Here is a 21,311-nt window from a genome sequence, read left to right as displayed (position 1 = left end):
CAGTGCAGGGCTCAGAGTGTGATCTTCCTACACATGGCCTTTCATATAACTGGGATGATAATAAGCATAAGCTACCATGCTCAGCTTATTGCTTGAGCTAGGACTTCACAATTTCTTTGTAGGACTGGCTTTGAACTATGGTTTTCCCTATACCTGGATCCTAAGTAGCTAGGAATATAGGTATTGAGGTTGGTCAATATCTTTTTTTTTTTTTTTTTTGCTGGTCATGGAGCTTGAACTCTGGGCCTGGGCACTGTTCTGAGCTCTTCAGCTCAAGGCTAGCACTTTACCACTTGAGCCATAGCACCCACTTCCAGCTTTTTCTGTGTATGTGGTACTGAGGAATCGAACCCAGGGCCTCATGCATGCAAGGCAAGCACTCTACCACTGAGCCACCTTCCCAGCCCCTGGTCAATATCTTTTATTTAATTAGGCTTTTAAAAAATAGCCCATTGCTTCTCACAGCCCTTCTGTATTTAGCTACCATATTTGTGTGTGTGTGTGTGTGTGTGTGTGTGTGTATGTGTGTGTGTGTGTGTGTGTGTGTGTGCGTATGACACAATCAGGTAAATCCCTAAATTTATGTCCTCATACTTTATTAACTCACCCTATCTCAATCACTCAACCTAGAAACTTACTTATAATTCTTGTCGTAAGGTATTTATACTTAATAACATTTAATAAATGAATTCATAAATAAAAAAAGTGAATATGGATTCTCCATTCTCATCTTCAGGAAATATGTTACAGACTTGGTTCTGGTAGGATAGGAAAGCTAGAGGACAAACAGCTACAGAATGTACAGAATAACACTCTGATCTTTGAAAATTATAGCTCCAAACTGACAACAAAAGGAAACGAATCATTTGTCATCTTTCAGGGACACAATTCTGCTTACAGGCTAATGTTATAAACAAGAAGCCATTAAATAAGATAGAGAAAGAAAAAATTCCATTATTTTCAAGCTCTGTGCATATTATGGATAAGGACTGGAGTTTGGCCAAGGTAGTACTGACAATCAATGAATAGTGTTTTGTATGAGAAGATGGGGAAGAGAGAAAATGTACGTTTGAGTCAGTATCCAGAGGGAACAGTGAGATTTTTATTTTAGATTATTTTTTCTTTATTTTAGAAAGGTTACTGAGATGACTGGATCCACATCTATTTCGTAGCTAATGTCTTAAATTTGTTGTTTTTGCAAATATGTAATATGCATATATGAAAATGAAACCCATTTTTTGACAAATAAAAATTTTAAAAAGATAAAAAAGGAGTTAAAGATGGGCACTGGTGGTTCATGCCTGTAATCCTAGCTACTTAGGAGGCTGAGATCTGGGGATTGTGGTTTAAAGCTAACCCAGGCAGGAAAAGTCCATGAGACTCATCTCCAAGGAACCACCAGAAGAAAACCAGTAATGGCTCTGTGGCTCAAAGTGGTAGAAATCTAGCCTTGAGCAAAAAAGTTTAGGGACAGCATCCAGGCACTGCACTCAAGTCCCAGGACTGACCAAAAAAAAAAAAAAAAGGAGTTAACATAATCAACCTACCATACAATTGGGTAAAATTGTCTAACACAAAACTTATTTTATAATAAATGTAATATATAGGAGAAAGTATTTGTAGATCACATATATAATAGAGGTTTATATCCAGATTATGACTCTAAGGCATAAAGCACAAATAAGAGGAAAATCTAAGTGCCACTAACAAAATGAGCAGAGGGTTAGAATTGGCTTACACTAATGAATCATGGTTATGCCCCTCTGATCAGATCCTTTCAGGATCCACTGTGCTTTAAAAAAGAGTAACAATTTCTCATCTCCTAAATTCCAAATATTTGGATATGTGTAATTAGCTAATGTATTGGTATTGCTATAACATCTATTACTTTTTCTATATTATGTATGCCATAAGGAATGCAATGGTTGAGAGTACAGTCTCTGGAATCTGTCAGATATGAACTGAATCCTAGCACTGTTAATTATTTGATACATAACCTTAAGAAAGTTATTTAACATCTCTTAAGTTTCAGTTTCCCTATTACTACTATTTATAATGAAGAGTTATGAGGATCAAACAAAAATGTAATTCAAGCTCTAATTACTATGCCTACAAAGAACTCCAAAAAAGGTAAGCTAACATTTTTATGCCTGTTTAAAAGTGTCCAATTATTCAATTTTTTAGTGTTTTAAGAAGTACATTTATTTTTCTAATGTAGGTAATAAGGGACATTTTGCTCTGGGAAAAAAAAAATACTTTGGACCTTTAAGTAATTTACATATTAAATGTCAGTTTTTTGATGCTGGTCTTAGAGAAAAACATTTATTGGAAAAAATGTAGAGTCACTTCTAAGTAAAAATTTTAGGAACAGAGTAAAGAGAACAGTCAAAGAGGCAAGGAAAATTCAATTTGTCAAAAGGTTGCTACTTTTTTACATGTATCTCAAAATGTAGAGAAAATATAAAAATAGTAAAGTTTAAAAATTACAGCCGGGCGCTGGTAGCTCATGCCTGTAATCCTAGCTACTCAGGAGGCTGAGATCTGAGGATTGAAGTTCAAAGCCAGCCCGGGCAGGAAAGACTGTGAGACTCCTACCTCCAATAAACCACCAGAAAACCAGAAGTGGCACTGTAGCTCAAGTGGTAGAATGCTTGCCTTGAGCTGAAGAGCTGGGGCACAGTGCTCAGGCCCAGAGTTCAAGCCCCATAACTGACAAAAAAATAAAAATAAAATAAAATAAAATAAAAATAACAAAACATTTGATAAAATAATTACATAACTATGTCAATACAGTTTTGAGTTTTACATTATTAAATTGTTAGCTTTCAAAGTGAGGTACATTCATTTTGGATATTACAATAACTTGAGCTATTACAATAACTTGAAATTGAAGATTAACTATAAATGAACTCAATAAATAGTGATGGCTCTATGAATGAAGTTCTTTAGTTACATAATTTTGTTAATATCTAAGGAAATTACTCCACAAAAATTTTATATAAAATGTTTTGACCATTTCACTGAATTTAAAATATTTTGCCAAGCATTATCTTTATGGTTATCTTAATATATTTAGTCTCTGTGGAAGAAACTATTGATAAGAAGATTAACAGGAGAGGCTGGGAAGGTGGCTCAGTGGTAGAGCAAGTGCCTTGCATGCATGAGGCCCTGGATTCAATTCTTTAGCACCATATAAGCAGAAAAAAAAAGCCAGAAATGGAGCTGTGGCTCGAGTGGTAGAGCGCTAGCCTTGAGCTGAAGAGCTGAGGGACAGCACCCAGGCCCAGAGTTCAGGCCCCATGACTGGACCATAAAAAAAAAACAAGAAGATTAACAGGAAAGTTGAATCTTTAAATCTCATTTAGATTAAAACATGGGAATGGCCATATATGAAAAAAAAATGCTCAACTTCACTATCATCAGAGAAATGCAAACCCAAACCAAAATGAGAATCATCTTACCACTAGCTAAAATCCTATTATCACGAAGATAAAAAAGTAACAATTGCTGGCAAGGATGTGGAGAAAGGGTAAATCTCATGCTTTATTGCTGAGAATGTGCACTAGTACAGCCATTATGGAAAATAGTATGGAGGTGTCTCAAAAAACAAAACTAGAAATAGAAATGCCATATTATCCAGCAATCCCACTACAATATATGAATCTAAATGAAATGAGATCTTAATGTTAAATATCTGCACTGGTATGTTTATTATAGGGCTATTCATACTAGCCAAGATACAGAATCAACCTAGGTATCCATCAAATCAACAGACAAATGGACTAAAGTTTTCTATCTATCTATCTATCTATCTATCTATCTATCTATCTATCTATCTATCTATCTATCTATCTATCTATCTATCTATCTATCTATCTATCTATCTATCTGTCTGTCTGTATGTGCATATTTATTTTCATTGTTCCACCCCTAAATGGAAACTTAAAATGGTTGTCTCTGATCAAATAGTCCTGCTCTCCATAAGTATATTATACTAAATACTGAACTTAAAAATATTTTCGGTAATTTTTATAAAGTTAGATCTTTTAGAATTTCTCTGATGTTGTATCCCAGACTTTCCTTAAATAGTGTATTGTTTAATGCAAGAGGTCAATAGATTATGTAGTTTATAGATTCTTCTCTTTCTCAAAGTTTATTACTCTTGTAAGTTTTATGGGAAATTTGTGTATGTGTGTGTATGTGTGTGTGTGTACGCGCGCGCATATAACATGCACACACACTATTAGTAGGGCTTGAACTCAGGGCCTTGTACTCTTCCTTAGCTTTTGCACTAAAGGCTTGTGCTATATCACTTGAGCCACACCTCTACTTCCTTATGGGAGAAATTCCTGTGTATTACCTACTGTTTTGTGTTTTCAAACTGTAAAGTAAGATTGGTTATTGAAAAACTTTTCTACTGTTTTGTGTTTTCCAACTGTAAAGTACGATTGGTTATAGAAAAGCCAACCTGTGTTTATGCAGAGCTCGTTAACAAATAGTGATCGTTTAAAACAATCACAATCAGACTACTCAAAAGAAAATATAGAATAGTTTTCAGCAGACCCTCAAAGACATTTAGTGTAGGTAATACATGATCAATTTTTTCATGCACTTTTCAGAAGAAGCTGGTTGTGGGTGAAGGGAATATGTCACACAATTAAAATCATACAATCTACCCATCTAATATTTATATAGGAAGTTTCAGCTCTGCATTTTAAACACATATGAAGAACGAAATTTAATCTTACTTCTAAAAATGAAATATGAATAATGAGATAAATACTGTTAGAAATATTCCCTTGTAGATGTGAGAGCCAGCCAGGCAATAATGAAGATGACTAAGCATCCTCTGGGATGTGTGACTCAGTGGCTAATGCAACAACATTTAGCTTCATGACATGCATCTTAGTCAGCTTCATAATAGATTTGTTTCAGAAAAGTAAGGGATTTACAAATGGTGGGAACCATTGATTTTAGCTGATTAAAAATTAAACTCATTGCTTTGACAAAGCCAAGTTAACTGTAGCAGGGAAATTTCACATAAATTCTGCCAATGAATCAGACTATCTTTTATATACACCCTCAATCCTATTTCTAATAAGTCAACAATTAATAAAACACAAAGCCTCTGAATGTCATTATGCAATGAGATTTGTAACCATCATATAATGGAGAATGAAGTTTTAATTAGCAATGTGTAATCTCTTCTAGCAGAACAGTGTGATTATAATTTAGCAACAGGCAGGTTAGGTTCTTATCATTAACAGTTCATTGTTAATTTACCATAAGTAGCCACTACTTAAAGTCATCATGCTAGCATTTGCTATGTGTATTTTAACTCCTACTGGTTTTCTTCATATGTGCTGTTGTAAGACATATTGCATTTAATTATACAAACCAACTACTTCTTTGTTCCTTACAAAGACAGCAAACATAGTTTGCCTTTTCTATAGAATGAGATACATTGCTAAGATGGTCACAAGGAGTAAAAAGTTTCAGGAACATAATTTCTAGCATAACTCAACATTACCATGATGTAATAAAATTAAAAGTAGAACTTTCAAATAATTCTAAGAACTTGAGTTTGATAAAGTTAAATTAATTCAACTTAGTATCCATCAAAGATATTATTGCTATACTTTGGGATAGAAAAGGAACTTAGGATATAGTTAGAGAGCTACATATACTTTTCCATAGTATGCAACCTTTCTGTAACTAATTTATCATTAAAGTTCAAGCTCTGGAATAGCTGACAGCTAGTAATCTGCTAACCTTTTTCAAAGAGATTCTGGACAGTACACTTATGTGACTGCCTTTGCATTGTTGGTGTGAGTTTCTGGAAACATCAATTTTGACAGTACAGTTATTCAAGACAGCTGTTTTGGAGAAGCTTTTTTTTTTTTAAAGGACTTTTACTAATGAAGCAAATGTTAATTAGTTCCATCCCACTTGAAGATCCAAATTCTACCTCAGATACTAGCTCAATTTCTGTTTCAGTAGTCAAAGACTCCTACTATTAAAGACAAACAGTTCAAGTCTATGAAAATAATTGTTAAATGTACTATCTTTATACTCTGAAACTATGCTCACAAATAGCTTTTAACAATCTTAAAATACACTTTTTTGAATTTCTGTAAATGATAATCCTTGAGGCATAACATTTATTTTAATGGCAATGGCACCTTCTAAACTAGTGGCTTTAAAAGTATTGTCTGGGAGTCTTCTTTTTTTTTTTTTTTTGTCAGTCATGAGGCCTGAACTCTGGGCCTGGGTGCTGTCCCTCAGTTCTTCATCTCAAGGAGAGTGCTCTACCACTTGAGCTACAGTACCACTTCCAGCTTTTGGTGGTTAATTGGAAATAAGAGTCTCACGGACTTTCCTGCCTAGGCTGGCTTTGAACTGTGATCCTCTGATCTCAGTCTACAGAGTAGCTAGGATTACAGGTGTGAGCCACCAGCGCCCGGCTGCCAAATTATTTTTATAGTATTAAGAGGTTATTTCCTTTTCCCACTGTCATTTTCTCACTATGGAATTTTCTATATCGTACAAGATGTTAAAATGTAATGTTCTAACAATGAGTATATATGGATGTTCTTTTTCTGTTCTTTCTTTTGGTTGGTCGTGGGCTTGAACTCGGGGCCTGGGCAATGTCCTTGAGCTCTTCACCTCAAGGCGAGCACTCTAACACTTGAGCCACAGCGCCACTTCCATTTTTCTGGTGGTTAATTGGAGATAAGAGTCTCATGGACCTTCTTGCCAAGGCTGCCTTTGAACAGTGATCTTCAGATCTCAGCCTCCTGAGTAGCTAGGATTACAGTTGTGAGCCATTGGTGCCTGGCCAGAATATGGATGTTCTAACAATCTCTATTAATTAGCAAATCAATTCGTAGATTTAACAATTAAAAACCTAGCATTTGATATATGTTTTAATTTCTAATGTATCAATTTAAGACACATTTTTTAGGGTCCTCAATAATTTTTTAAATAGTGTACAGGACTTCAATTCCCAACACCACACAAAACAAAAATAGCTCAAGAATTTTAAAGCTGAGTATAATTGATTCCAGCACTAACAAGGCTGAAGACAGTAGGATTATAACTTCAAGGTCAGTTTGGGATATATAGTAAGACCTTGTATAAAATTTAAAAAAGATACTGAAATTCCAAGATAATGAAAATTCTTCAAGTTATTAGAAATAGCTATTAGAATAAAAATGAATGAAGTTGCTACTTAATATCTGTACAAAGTCACCTGCAATATAGCTAGCAGAAGTTGGTCAAAAGCACTTCTGAAATCTAGAATCTTAAAAAAAAGATAATTTTGTCCATTACCACAAGCACTTTACATTTGTTTTATTTAAGAATTTCAAGGAATTATTTCCAATTAGTGGTAATTACGATGTTTCTATAATGAGTACAATCTATTTGTGGAGTTAAGTAGTTACACTCTAAAATCATCTCACTTCTGAAAGGGAGGTCTGAATAAGTCTAAAAATAGAAAAAGGGGAAGTTTTTGGCATTTGCCCATCTCCTTTAGTTTACAGGCAACCTACAGCCCTTCTCTCAATCTAACCTCTTAAATCCTGCTGTGTGCGTACACCACCCATACTCTGTCTTGGCATTCGAAGAGAAGTCCTTAGAGGTGTGTGTCTCTGTTCATCCAAGTAAGCAAGATCCTCTAGGTGGGCAGAGCTGGTGGCTGACAAGACAGAAAAATTTATAGTTAGAAAATGTAAATTTAGAAAAGTTATTTGACATATTCTCTATCTCTCAAACTTTAGAATCAAGGCTTACTCCAGTACAAAATACATGTGTAAAATATATAAATTTTTTTGTGTCTTTGGAAAATCAAGGAAGCACTGTTCAGAAAAACTTATATAGTTCACTTGTTACTTTATCACAGATACTTGCTAAGAGGTTCTATAACCTTAAACAGAGGAATAGTCATCTGTTGGATAGGAAATTCCTATTCAACCAGGCAAATATAAACAAGCAAACTAAACAAATATAAAAATCTATCATAAAAATGAGAGATAATGGTAAAAAGTGTAAGCATTATGCCCACCTTCGGTCCTTAGCTACACCCAGACCTGAGCTTCTTCCTGCCCTGGAGTTCCTGTCATACAGCTGGCCCCTCCCTCTCATGGCCCACACCCACCTGAACTCCCATTTACCTCACTTCCTATCCCCCAGACCCTGCTGCTACCTAGGTAGTGGAGGCTGCCATGAACTCTCTCTCCGGGGGAAATATGGCTCCTCTAATAAACTTGTAATACTCTTTCTCCTGTGCCTGCCTGCCTCTGCGAGGTCCCCTGAGATGGATGTGATGGATCCTTTCAAAAAATATTTGAGATTTGAAATGGAAAACAATCCAGTAGTTTAGAACGCCATTTTGCTCCTCAATGCCTAAATCATAAAAACTGCAATCAAAGGAAAAGTTTTTTTTAATGTTACCAAAAGAAACAGGAAGCGAGTTTCTACTGAAAGTTAACAGTGAAATGAGATTTTTTTTTCTATATGAATGTTTCAAATTATAAGAACTACTAAAAAATCAGTTTTACTGTATGAACATATAGTTGCCAACTTATCACCAATGGCTGGCTTAAACAGGTCAGAAATTATGAATGCTGTGCCTCCAATATTTTGCCACCAATTCACAAAAAGTATTTCTGTATCTGAGAAATTTTATTATACACTGAGATTTATAGATAATCTCATGTTATTTTGCCTTGAAAACTTTATAATTTCTTTATGCTGCCACATATACAATCTTACCTAATAGCTGATTATAAAAGAGAGCCTATTAAAGACAAGAACTTCATGTTTACATAGACAAAAAAATAAATTATAAAAGAGCTCTTTCATAAAAGCTTATAAAAGCAAAAGAGGAGAAACACCATATAATTCTCTCAGCATGAGGAAAAAAGCATGATGACAGTAAGTAAAGTTACATTCCCAACCTACAAATAAGTTGTTTACAGTGATTCATCTTGGGTAATGACAACTTATTCATTCATTTGTACACTCAAAATAATAACAAACTTGGTAGTAAAAATCAGTACTGTATCATAACGATACCTTTACCATGGCTTTTAATCATCAGGCTATTGGAAGAAAGAAAGATGATAGAGCAAACATACTATGCAATAATTATAGTAGATAACACTCAACAGAATCATTCTTTTAGAACTAGTAGAGCAGAGTGGACCTTAGAGATATTTCCATCTGATACCTGTCTTTGGCTCAACTCTATTCTCTTTTTCAAAGTGGCCAGATCATGTCCAGTGGCAGGAACACAAGAATTCCTGAGATATACTTTTATCTTTGCCATTTTTTTCTACTAGTAATATGGTTCTCTGTACTTCCCTATACCTCCTACTCAATCTTTTTCTCTTGATAGTCTAGATGCTTCTCTTTATACCAACAAGAAAGGAATAACGTTTTAAAAAGTTATTAATATTGTGAAATGAAATGAGGGGGCTTGGATATTTATTTGTGAAAAACTCATATTTTAGAACATACTTTTCTTGTTTTTTTAATTTTAAAAGGAAAAAGAACATCAGAAAATAGAAGAATAAAGAAATTTATGAACTTCTTTCCTGGAGAAAGTCTTAGACAATCCCCATTTCCATATAAAAAATCCTAATGTGTCATTTCCAGCCTTTCCAATATTAGTTCAATATACTCTTCCTTTTCTTTCTGTATATGCTAAGTACAAATTTTCTTCTTAATTTCACTAAGCTGCTATAAAACATACAGCCAATATATAAATCCTTTTTATTACAATATCCTGATTTCTTAAGTCATAGAGCCCAATACAGAGGCATTTTACAGCTGCTCTTAAAATGGTCATTAATTATGTGATCCATGCCCCCAACAGATCTTGCATGCATACACCAATTTTTTTTTCCAGTGCTTTTTCGTATGTGTATGCTGGTCCCATGGTGTGAACTCAGGACCTGAGCATTTTTGTTCTAGGCTAGTGCTCTACCACTTGAACCACAGTTCCACTTCCAGTTTTGTTTTGTGTGTGTGTGTTTTTTTTTTTTGGTGGTTAATTAGAGATAAAGAGTCTCATGGACTTTCCTGCTATGGCTGGCTTCAAACCTTGATCCTCAGATCTTAGCTGCCTGAGTGGAAAACAGGTGTGAGCCTAGCCAGTATTGTTTTGAAGGAGGGGAAGAGAGAGGGAGAAAGAGAGAGAGAGAGAGAGAGAGAGAGAGAGAGAGAGAGAGAGAGAGAGAGAGAGAGAGAGAGAGAGAGAGAGAGAGAGAGAGAGAGAGAGAGAGAGAGAGAGAGAAGGAATGAATACTGGGGCTTAAACTCAAGGCCTTGAGCTCTCAGTTTTTTACTCAACACTGGCAACTCTATCACTTGAGCTACATAAAGATGGTAATGATGACGACAGTGATAACAATTCCTGATGTAGCCTTAGGAATAGTTATTAATCTAAAAGAAGAAACCCTACTTGTAGGCTCAGTGAGATGTCAGTTAAGAATTAATTTTAAACAGAAGTCTTAAAAAAAAACCTTCCTCTGCTACCAAGGGAACAAAACTGCACAAAGTTCAGAGACTGTAGTGCTATACTTTCCAGATATAAACATGTATATATCATGACACTTGGGATAAGGTAAATATATTTGGGGACAAGTAATACTATCTTTGCTCTTCCTGAACCTCTCCAAAGCCAACAAACCACATAAATTTTAGTAAGGAGCTCACCCTCAATTTACATACCACAGAATACTGGGGAATCTATTTTTATAGCATCTCCTCAAAACTATTCAATTAAACAATTTTAATGTTACAATACAGATTTGAAAGCTATGTCCTTATAACTTAAGATACAATAATAGGTTAGGTGTCAGTGACTCAGTACTACAATCCTAGCTACTCAGGAGGCTGTGATATGAAATATCTTGATTTAAAGGGCCATCCTGGACGGAAAAGATTGTCTTCAAAGTAATCAGCAAGTAGCAGGGCTGAAGGCATGGCTCAAGTAGTAGAGTGCCAGCATAGCAAGGGGTGAAGCCCTAAGTTCAAACCTCAGTACCATAACTACATACAATGGTCGCAGCACAGTTGTTCTTTACAAAGGCAGAGTGAAATGAACTCTGGTGGCTCAGACATTTTACTTGGTAATTCAGGTACTATAATGATGGTGGAAAGCTAGTAAAGATCTCTGCATCTGTTTCTCAGTAATCTGTGGTGGTGGCATGCTGAGTGAGATACAGGCACCTTTTCCTATGGGCATGATCTTTGTAATTTTTTGCAGCTCCCCTCACTAGGCCTGCATCCCATTCTGTAGTTACTGTGATCAGAGTTGGAATATACTTCCTTTTCTTTCCCTTTAGGGATTAGCTCTTTAACTTGCTTTGACCAGTGGAATATTCACAGCTACTACACCAAAGAAGGGTTTAGAATGTGCTGATGTAATTAGGCTTGCCTTTTTGCTCTGTCATCCCTATGAGAGAGTATGCTGAGCTGGCTCCTAGGTTTGAAGAGGATGATAAAAATGAGGTAGAACTGGGGCTGGGAAGGTGGCTCAGTGGTAGAGAGCTTGCCTTGCATGTCTGAGGCCCTGGGTTCGATTCCTCAGCACCACATAAGCAAAAAGAAAAAAGCTGGAAGTGGTGCTGTGGCTCAAGTGGTAGAGTGCTAGCCTTGAGCTGAAGAGCTGAGGGACAGCGCCCAGGCCCAGAGTTCAGGCCCCACAACAGGACCCCCCCCCCAAAAATGAGGTAGAACTAAAGTCAATCTCCATCTTGGAGCCAAGCCTAATCAAACACTACACAGACCAATCAACCTCTAACTAATATAGAATGTGTAAGTAAAAGCAAATGATTTATCTTTAACTGGTGTATTTTTGAACTAGTGTGTTACACCATATTGTTATTACAGTAGCTGTATATGGGCTTCTATATAGTTAGATTTTATGTACATTACAGTATGTCTTGCATAAGTATTTAAAATGCTTACTAATTTGCTCAATGGGGACCAAAGAATGTTTGGCAGGTAACTCTGACAAGTATGGTTTTAAGAAGGTAGCTGATTTTCTTTTGTATTTTTGTCTTTTAAGTCTTTTTGCTCTGTCATCCCTATGAGAGAGTATGATGAGCTGGCTCCTAGGTTTGAAGAGGATGATAAAAGTGAGGTAGAACTGAAGTCAATCTCCATCTTGGAGCCATCTTGTCTTTTGTATTGTAGCTGATTTTTCTTTTGCATTCTTAAAGGTAGAGGAGAACTAAGTGCTGGTAGTGCATGGGTATAAGCCTAGCTACTCAGGAGGCTGAGATCTGGAGGATCAAGGTTCAAAATCAGTCTGAGCAGAAAAGCCTGGGAGACTGTATTTCCAATTAATCAGTAAAATGTCATACTGGAGTTGTGGCAGTACCAGTACACACATTCACACACACAGAGGAAATTTTTTTCCTGCTTTGTAATCTTAGAAATGATACTAGCCTTATTTGATCAAAAGAGTACAATCAGCTAATATCAAGAAGGAATACAACAAATATAGTCATGTGTTACTGACAAGGTTACACTGAGAAATAAATTATTAGGTGATTTTGTGGTTATGTGATCATAGAATATACTTACATAATATAATATAGCTATGATATAAGTAGGCAATATTATGGTCCATTATTGACTGAAATGTCATGTGGCACATGACTATAGCTCAGCTTTGATTTACAGAGAACTTAAAAGTGTCATTCAATAAAATATAGTGATTGGCACATTTTATGATGCTTTAATTTAAAAGCTTTAAAAGACATTTTAAAAATAAACTGCTTGAATTATTTTTTATAAGGCAATCTCAAATGTCTAGTGAGTCTACTGATACTTGGATCAATTAACATAAAGACTACTGGAATGTGGATAGACCAGGTGCCTTAGACTTGTAAACCAGCCACTTGGGAGATAGAAGGATCATGGTTTGAGGTTACCCTGGTCAAAAAGTTAGTGAGATGTTATCTCACTAAAAAAGCAACCTGCTCCTTCCTTCCTTCCCTTCCTTCCTTCCTTCCTTCCTTCCTTCCTTCCTTCCTTCCTTCCTTCCTTCCTTCCTTCCTTCTTTTTCTTTCTTTCTTTTTTTTCTTTTTGTCAGTTGTAGGGCTTGAACTCTGGGCCTGGGAGCTGTCCCTCAGCTATTCAGCTCAAGGCTAGCACTCTACCACTTGAGCCACAGTACCACTTCCGGTTTTGTTTTTGTTTGCTGCTTATGTGGTGCTGAAGAATCAAACCCAGGGCCTCATGCATGCAAGACAAGCACTCTCCCAGCCCCCTCATCTCTAACAGCTACAAAATAAGTAATTTAAATACCTAAGAATAATAATTTATCCAAGAGGCCAAAGAAGTTTATAATGACAACTACAAAAATTGATAAAGTGAACACAAAAATAAAGGACTCAAAAATAGGAATACATCATGTATTCATGGATTGGAGGATTCAATATTGTTAAAGTGTCTATATTACCTAAAACTTCTTGACTCAATGCAATCCCTATCAAAATTCTCCTCAGAAGGCATATACTACCTAACTCCAAAATATACTACACAAAGCTGTATAACAAAACATAGTATTACATAAAAACAGACAAATAAATAAAAGGAACAGACTGTGAACCTAGGAGGAGAGACACACATTTAAAAACTGACAAAGTGCTAAGAATACACACTGGTATTGGCTATGTATGTATGTATGTATGTATGTATGTATGTATGTATGTATGTATGTATGTATGAATGTATGTATGTATATATGTAGCTATCTATCTATCTATCTATCTATCTATCTATCTATCTATCTATCTATCTATCTATATCTATCTATCTATCTATCTATCTATCTATCTATCTATCTATCTATCTATCTATCTATCTATCTATCTTTTGTTTTATTCAGCTTAGCTCAGATATCTATCTTCTCTTGCTAATTGTAATAGCTTCTCAAGAAAAAGAGGCAATGTCTGATTGATTTTTAATCCATCACTGCAGAATAAAAATCAGTGTCGTACAAATAGTGCTCAGCATAAAAATGGATTCTTAGACTTATTTTATTTAGTTCTATTACTTACTGCTTTGCTTTCTTACTGCTTAAGAAACATCAATGTAGTAATCAGAGTATCATTCAGATACTCTGATTCTTTTACCTTTTCCCACAGCATATAACACTATCATTTTATATAAATTATTTATTATGCTTATTTTATTTTCTCAACCTATGTAATATAAGCCCCATAATGCCATGTGGGAATTCTTGCTCTGCTAATTGATAATAGGTAAGTGCTTTGAACAGTGCTTGGCATACAGTACATAATATAACTTTTTTTTTTTGTCAGTCATGGGGCTTGAACTCAAGGCCTGGGCGCGGTCCCTAAGCTCTTTTGCTAAGGCTAGCGCTCTACCACTTTGAGCCACAGCACCACTTCTGCACACTAACTTCTTGAGCTAATGATTGAATACATACACAATGAATTTCAGCCATATTTAAACAATCACAAATTCATTTTTGTCTTATGAGAAAATGTGAAGGAGTTGGCTGTAGTGATAATGCCTGGAGCATCACCTCTTCTACAAAAAGGGCAATGACAACTCTACAGAAACACATATATTCCCATGTCATAATGCCATACATTGTGCAATTGTAGGTTGATTTAATGTTGTACTATTTATGGGCCTAGCATGATTCTGCTGTACCAGAATTCTATTACACAAATTTTGTATTTTATGAACATCTACCAGGTATCAGAGATAATTAGGTAAATCCAAATGAACTGAGGAAACAGAAAAACAAATCTGTAATTAAAATGTTTATGTAATAGGAAATGCTTAAAGGGAGATTAATAAAATCAGTCACTAAAAAGCTTTTTTATTTTTTTTTAGAGGAGAAAAAGGGAAAAGAAAAGCATTTTTTGGTTTTTTGTTTTGAGATTGGAACAGCTAAGGACCACTCACAGAGTATGGAACTGATATACATTTAAAAATATAGTTTAAATATATTACAAGTGGGCAGAAAACAAACTGATACACATTTAAGAAGTTAGTTTAAATCTATCACAAGTGCAATCTAGTGGACAACATTTAGTATAAAGCATTTCAGAAACAAGTTTATATGAAGTTTGGTGCCAGTTTTCACTATTCCTTCTTTTGTCAATTATCACAAATGCAAGCAAATTACAGTAGCACATTGTCATTGGGGCTGTTCTGAGCAGTGAGTGTGGAATGACACTTTTGTTTGCTATGTTAAGACAAAAAGCCACTCTGCTCTACTTATACCTCTGGCTATTTAGAAGCCAACATTTTGACTGCTTAATAGCTCATTTTTGATTTTTTGTAAGAGCTGTACTATGGGTGCCTATTAGATTCATTAAAAATCTTCCAGAATCTCACTCTGAATTTATCCGATTCCTCAGATCCTTTTCTTAAAAAAAGTGCATAGCTCCAAGTATTAACAAGTAGATGGTGAGAGATTATATTTTAAACTGACTTTTGTTGTTTCCCAAACAGACACCTTATTCTCACACAAAGAACTGATGACAGCTGTTACAAACATTTCCTGCTTCCCACATCCCTAAATTCATTGCCAATATTACTTTAAAGCATCAAGGATAACTACAAAACAGCCTACTCTGATTAATTTCTGTCGTGCAACTGCAAGTCCACAATGGTCTTCTATTTCCTTTTAGCATACAGGCTTAGAAGAAAACATATATTAGCATTTACAGTGTGAAAACAAGAGAAACTCATAGCTTAAAGCTTTTAATATTTTAGAATTTAAGGGTGTATGAAATCTAAATTTATATTCAGAAAATGATACTTCAGGAAAACCATAATCTTTAATGTAGTAGACTGGCATCCTCAGTCACCTTATTACTGGATTTGGAAATAATACTATACTCCAATGTGAAATATGGAGCGTTTAATTGGTGCAATAAAGCCTAAAGAGTTAACTTGTTTTAATCTTTGTTTTTAAAAGTATATTGATGGGTATATTTGATCAATATATTTATACTTATAGTTAATAAAATACACATTATTTTAAGATTTTTTTGAGTATAATGTTACAAATGAGGAAAAAATTGGGAACAAAATTTAAATATTTCTCTATAAACATTTGAATATATGCTGACTCCACTGTTCTTGAAAGTAACAAAAGCCAGAAGGTCCAAGGGTGGGGAGTCTGGTTAGAGCAGTGGTAAAGCAACAACTTAGCATGTGTGATGATAAGAGGCCCTGAGGTTCAACCCTCAGCCTGAAAAGGGGAGGAAATAACATAACCTCAAACCCTGAGTCCTTTCCATTCTTTTCTTTTGGCTGGTGGTGAGGCTTAGGCACTGTCCCTGAGCTTTTATGCTCAAGGCTAGTGCTCTACCACTTTGAGCCACAATTCTACTTCTGATTTTCTGGAGGTTAACTGTAGATAAGAGTCTCATGGACTTTACTGCCTGGGCTGCGATCTTCAGATCTTAGCCTCCTGAGTAGCTAGGATGACAGGCATGAGCCACCACCACCCAGTTCCATTTTTTAAAAAAAAAATCAAGTGTCTTGGCCTTATTGATAATAGAGTTATTATTCCTTAGGGTTCAATTCAGAAGCAGCCTAACGGATTTTAAGATATTCCTAGACATGTTCCCATATGTGCCTAGTGGTCCTATAATGATGTCAAAACACTCAGATTTCCTAAAGACAGGAGAACTCTGTATTATAACACAGCAAAGCTCTCTTAACAATTATTTCCCAAGGTTTTAAAAGGTTTTTAAATAGTATTTTAACTTTTTTTTTTTTTAATTCAGGACTTCAAGCTTTGTGCTTATTAGCTTGGCTGGCGCTATACTACTTGAGCCATGGTTCCAACCATTTTTTGGAGCTGGTACTGGGGCTTGAACTCAGGACATAGGAGCTGTCTCAACTTTTTTGCTCAAGATTAGTGCTCTATCATTTGGGTTACACTCCACTTCTGGCTTTTTGGTGGCTACTTAAAGATAAGAGTCGGACACACTTTCCTCCCAAAGCTGGTTTCCAACTGTAATCCTCAGATCTCAGCCTTCTGAGTAGCTAGGATTACAGGTATAAACCACTGGCACTCAGCATGGCACATTATTACTTAAGCCAGCCTTCTACCTTCAGTTTTTGTTGGTTAATTGGAGATGAGTACCTTAATATATAAATTACGTTTTGTATTTTCCTATAGACACATGCATTATAAATGTATATGAAGAATCTAAAGAAATATTCATCTTTGGAATGAAATAAAAGGTTAATGAGTAATTTATACTATTACTCACTCTCACAAGGTTTTGCTATGTAACCCAGGTTGGTATCAAACTTAGAATTCTTCTGCTTCAGCCTTCTAAGTGATTCTTATCCTTTTATGTTTTTGTTTCAATTTGAATTTGTATCTGATTTTCTATATATCTGATTTTATATGCATATGAATCTTTAATTTCTCAAAAATGTAAACGGGGAGCATTGGTAAGGAGATTAAAGCTCATTTGTTTACTTTTTCTTCTTTGTGTCTCTGTATTTAGAAAAAAACTGGTACATGTCATTATTTTAAGGTAGAAAAGAGGAAAATCCCTCAATCTGCTCTCTCCATTCATATTAATATAACTTCCAGCCAGACAATCTATTACCTGCAATTCTGCAAAACAAAAGAGGTTGTTTCACTTTCTTATAATTCTAGGCTTTCCTTCTCGAAACTGTTCTACATAAGTGGACATATATAATTATTTACTGCATATTTTCAAACTGCAAATTTGATAATACTGCTCCTGCTTAAGCTCCTTTAAGTATTATCTTCTATAAACAAGATACTTATTGTCAGAGTATATAAGATTCTTGAACATCATTTTCTGTCATTCCTTCCACGTACTCCTGGTTGTAGTAGATATCTGACTACAGAGCTCAATTCCTTATTCAATGCCTTTCTGAAATAACAGAGCCAAAATTTTCTTAGAAACCATTGTAGCTTAGTTAGGAAGTAAACTGGAAGTATTACTAAGGTGAGTAGACATATTTGTCTATTTACATATAACTAAGGATTTGTATGTTTCCCTTCTGAAAAGTTTCAATTTACCTGGCATTTTATAAGTTATAGCATCCTAAAATTTAAAAATGACATGTCGTATTGGATATAGCTGTAGTAACTTATCACTGTGCAAAAGTAAATAAAGAATGGGGGGGGAAGAATGGGTCTTTTGTAGTTACTGGTCTTCTAAATTAGCCACTCCCCCACAATCACACCTGATAGTAGATGCTGATAATTTCCCAGGTAAGAATAATAATGAGTTAAATAGGTAGGAAAGAGAAATAAACACGGCAAGAAGCATCACACTATCATCTGCCTAATAATTATAAAAAGGAAATAAGGGCTCTTGACTCTAATAAATATTTTATTACACTGCACCAGTAAGATAAATCTATGGAGGCATTCATTGGGAAACTTAAAACGATAAACATAGCTTTTATTTTGTAATCTGGACAAAGCCCAAATGATGACATATTTTGAAAATGTCATAATGTTTATCACTGCAAAAACTTCTGGTCTGAATTATTTAATAGGAACTTAGCTGAATTAATAATATTCTTGCCATCACTTTTGAATAGCCGATAAGAAGTAATGACTTCATATATCAATCACTTAGTATTCTGTATCATTTCTTTATTATTGAGTTTCCCAATGTTTGAGTAATTCTTTAGAAACCTAGGAGCTTGTTTTCTTCTAGAATAAGATAGCCTAAGTCTTATAAAACACTGTAACATGAGGAAGAGGAATTCTTGCCTGCCTCCCATGCCCTCAAACTATGGGTGATGCTTTCTGATAAAAATACAAATTGTACAGAAATATGCTTCAACTTGTAATCCTTTTTAAAAATGAAAGGTCTTTTTTATTTTTATGTTTTTGGTCATGGGACTTGAACTCAGGGCCTAGGTGCTGTCACTGAGCCCTTTCACTCAAGGATAGCGCTCTACCACTTTAAGCTACAGCTCCACTTCTGAAAGGGCTTTTTATTTATTTATTTATTTTTAAATCTAAACCTCAGTCTACATTTCTTTTCTTTTCTTTTGTTTTGGTTGGTATTGAAGTTGGTATTACGCTTTCTACACAGATGCTCTATCATGTGAGCCACACCTCCAAGCCTTAAAATTCTTTTTTTTAAAACTTCTAATATTTATTTTTTAAATTTTATTTTATTTTCAAGATGATGTACAGAGGGGTTAGAGTTACATATGTAAGGTAGTAACTATATTTCTTGTCAAACATTGTTACCCTCTCCCTCGTTTTTCTCCCACAGGCCCTAAAATTCTTTCAAACATTTCTAATGTAAGGAAAAAGTTTGATGATAGGCTCTATAGGTTTTCTTTTTGATTTTATGTGTGCTTTATATATTATGGGTGCAAAACTAGGAAGTCAATCACTTGAGGAAGATAAATTTCCACCCCCAGTCTCAAGAAAATCCATCCATATGATTATGGAAGCACAGAAGAACAACTTAAAAAACAAACAGAAAATTAAATACTGTTAAAGCAGGATTTATTTTATTTCAATATATATTTACTCCAATAAAATAGTTATTATTGTTAAAAAAAATCTTACCTGCTACTGAATTTGGCCGTGGCATGAGATACAAAGGAATAGATTGTACAGACTGAGATAAAACTGTTTCCAAATTTCTCTCTGGGATCTTGTTCAGACTATATGTGGAGGCAGTCATGTTTTCATCTACTCGATATAGACAAGAGTCCATGCTAGATTTTTGAGACTGCCAAGGTTTTAGGTTTCCTCCAGATCCTAATTCTTTATTGCTTTCTCCAACATATTTTGTGCGTTCAACATTTTCAGAATAGCTTGTCAGTGTAGCTGAAAGGGAAAAAGATCAGAGTTTTAAAGAAATCAAAACAATTTGTTTGTAACTATCATAATTCATGATTAGATGAGAATATTAGTAACATTTTTTAGGTCTTTTTAAAATGATTACTTTTTTAAAAATATCCTAAATAGTTTCACAAAGAGGTGGTAATTCAACATGTTCAGTTACATGTACAATCCATCCTGGTTAGTATCACCTTCTCCCTCTCATGTTTTCCAATCTTACCCATCTCCTTAAGTGACCTGGCTTCATTTTCACATAAGCAGCATTATATTTTTAGTCACTGATGACCAGTTTCACCTCCAGAAACTTAAATAACTGAAACTAAAAGCATCGCAAATATATTTAAGAAGTCTACCTAAATGGACTAAGCAAATTTATGTGTTAGTGCTAAGGGACCTACAGAAAGAGTATATCCATGTTGCTATTGTTTCTAATGTATTTATAAAGTACCATTTTGATTTTTTGTTGCTTTGTATTTCCCTCCATCATGGTATAACTCCTGTTTTCACTGTATTTGATGTTGGTATAATTTGGGGAGGGAAAGGGAAAAAACAAATTGTTTAAATAGGGATACAGGTTGACCCATTGCAACAATGAGATGCACAAGACGCTATGTTGGAAAACGAACTTTACAATTTAGGTGGGGTTGGGGGGGTTGTGGGGTGGAGTGTAGTTGAGGAGGTGGGAGAGAAGGGACGGTAGGGGAAAAACAAAGGAGGAGGCAACAATGCTTGATAAGAAATGTTCTCATTACCTTGCTCATGTAACTGCAACCCCTCTGTACAGTATTTTCACAATAAAAAACTTATCAAAAAGAGTATATCCATGTTAAATGTTTCAGAATTCATCAAAAATGTATTTATATAATTTAGGTTATTGGAGACTCTCAGAGAACACTCACATCAAATCTCTATATTATTTTCATCCTTTTCTTTCATCCATTTAAGTTCATCACTTGGTCTCTTATGTGTAACAAAGAATTAGAATAAAATTAAAACTAAGTAGAGGTTAATAATATAGAAAGAACTTGCCCAAATAAATAAGCAATACATGTCCTTCTTGTATAGCCTTTCTCATAGCTCTAATCCTTTATACATCATTTCTAAGTAGCTGCTGAAGAATAATGTCTTTAATTAAAGAACTGAATTGTCTGACAGAATTTTATCCAGTCTTACCAAAACTGTACATGAATAGGAACATTTTCATCAACTCCAGAAAAGAAAGCATTAAAATATTAAAATATAGATTATAAAATTTCCAGCAATAATTCTAAAAGAATAATTCTCCATGGAAATGTTTTTATAGGTAGTTCATTTTCTCTTCCTACATTCAAATGTACCTATTGCAAAAGAAAAGATTTACACTCATGAGACCATTTCCACAATACTTTTTAGTGAGGTTTTTTTTTCTCTGTAACTTTAAATAGAATTC

The 21,311-nt window shown here is 34.8% G+C and overlaps 1 protein-coding gene across 8 annotated transcripts in view; it reads right to left on the bottom strand.

Moving 5' to 3' along the window:
- Positions 1–21,311, bottom strand: part of Tanc2 (tetratricopeptide repeat, ankyrin repeat and coiled-coil containing 2) — a 282,394-nt gene that overhangs the window by 109,620 nt on the left and 151,463 nt on the right. For all 8 annotated transcript variants that reach the window (XM_070027717.1, XM_070027718.1, XM_070027719.1 and 5 more), the window contains 2 exons: positions 19,604–19,867; positions 7,574–7,699 (listed from right to left, as the gene is read on the bottom strand). In XM_070027717.1, the coding sequence (XP_069883818.1) occupies positions 7,574–7,699; positions 19,604–19,867 (390 nt within the window). The remainder of the gene's footprint in view (positions 1–7,573; positions 7,700–19,603; positions 19,868–21,311) is intronic.

The sequence above is a fragment of the Dipodomys merriami genome, unplaced genomic scaffold, assembly GCF_024711535.1.
Source record: "Dipodomys merriami isolate MVZ:Mamm:240054 unplaced genomic scaffold, mDipMer1.0.p SCAF_19, whole genome shotgun sequence".
Lineage (NCBI taxonomy): Eukaryota > Metazoa > Chordata > Mammalia > Rodentia > Heteromyidae > Dipodomys > Dipodomys merriami.
This window is presented reverse-complemented; position numbering and strand designations above follow the sequence as displayed.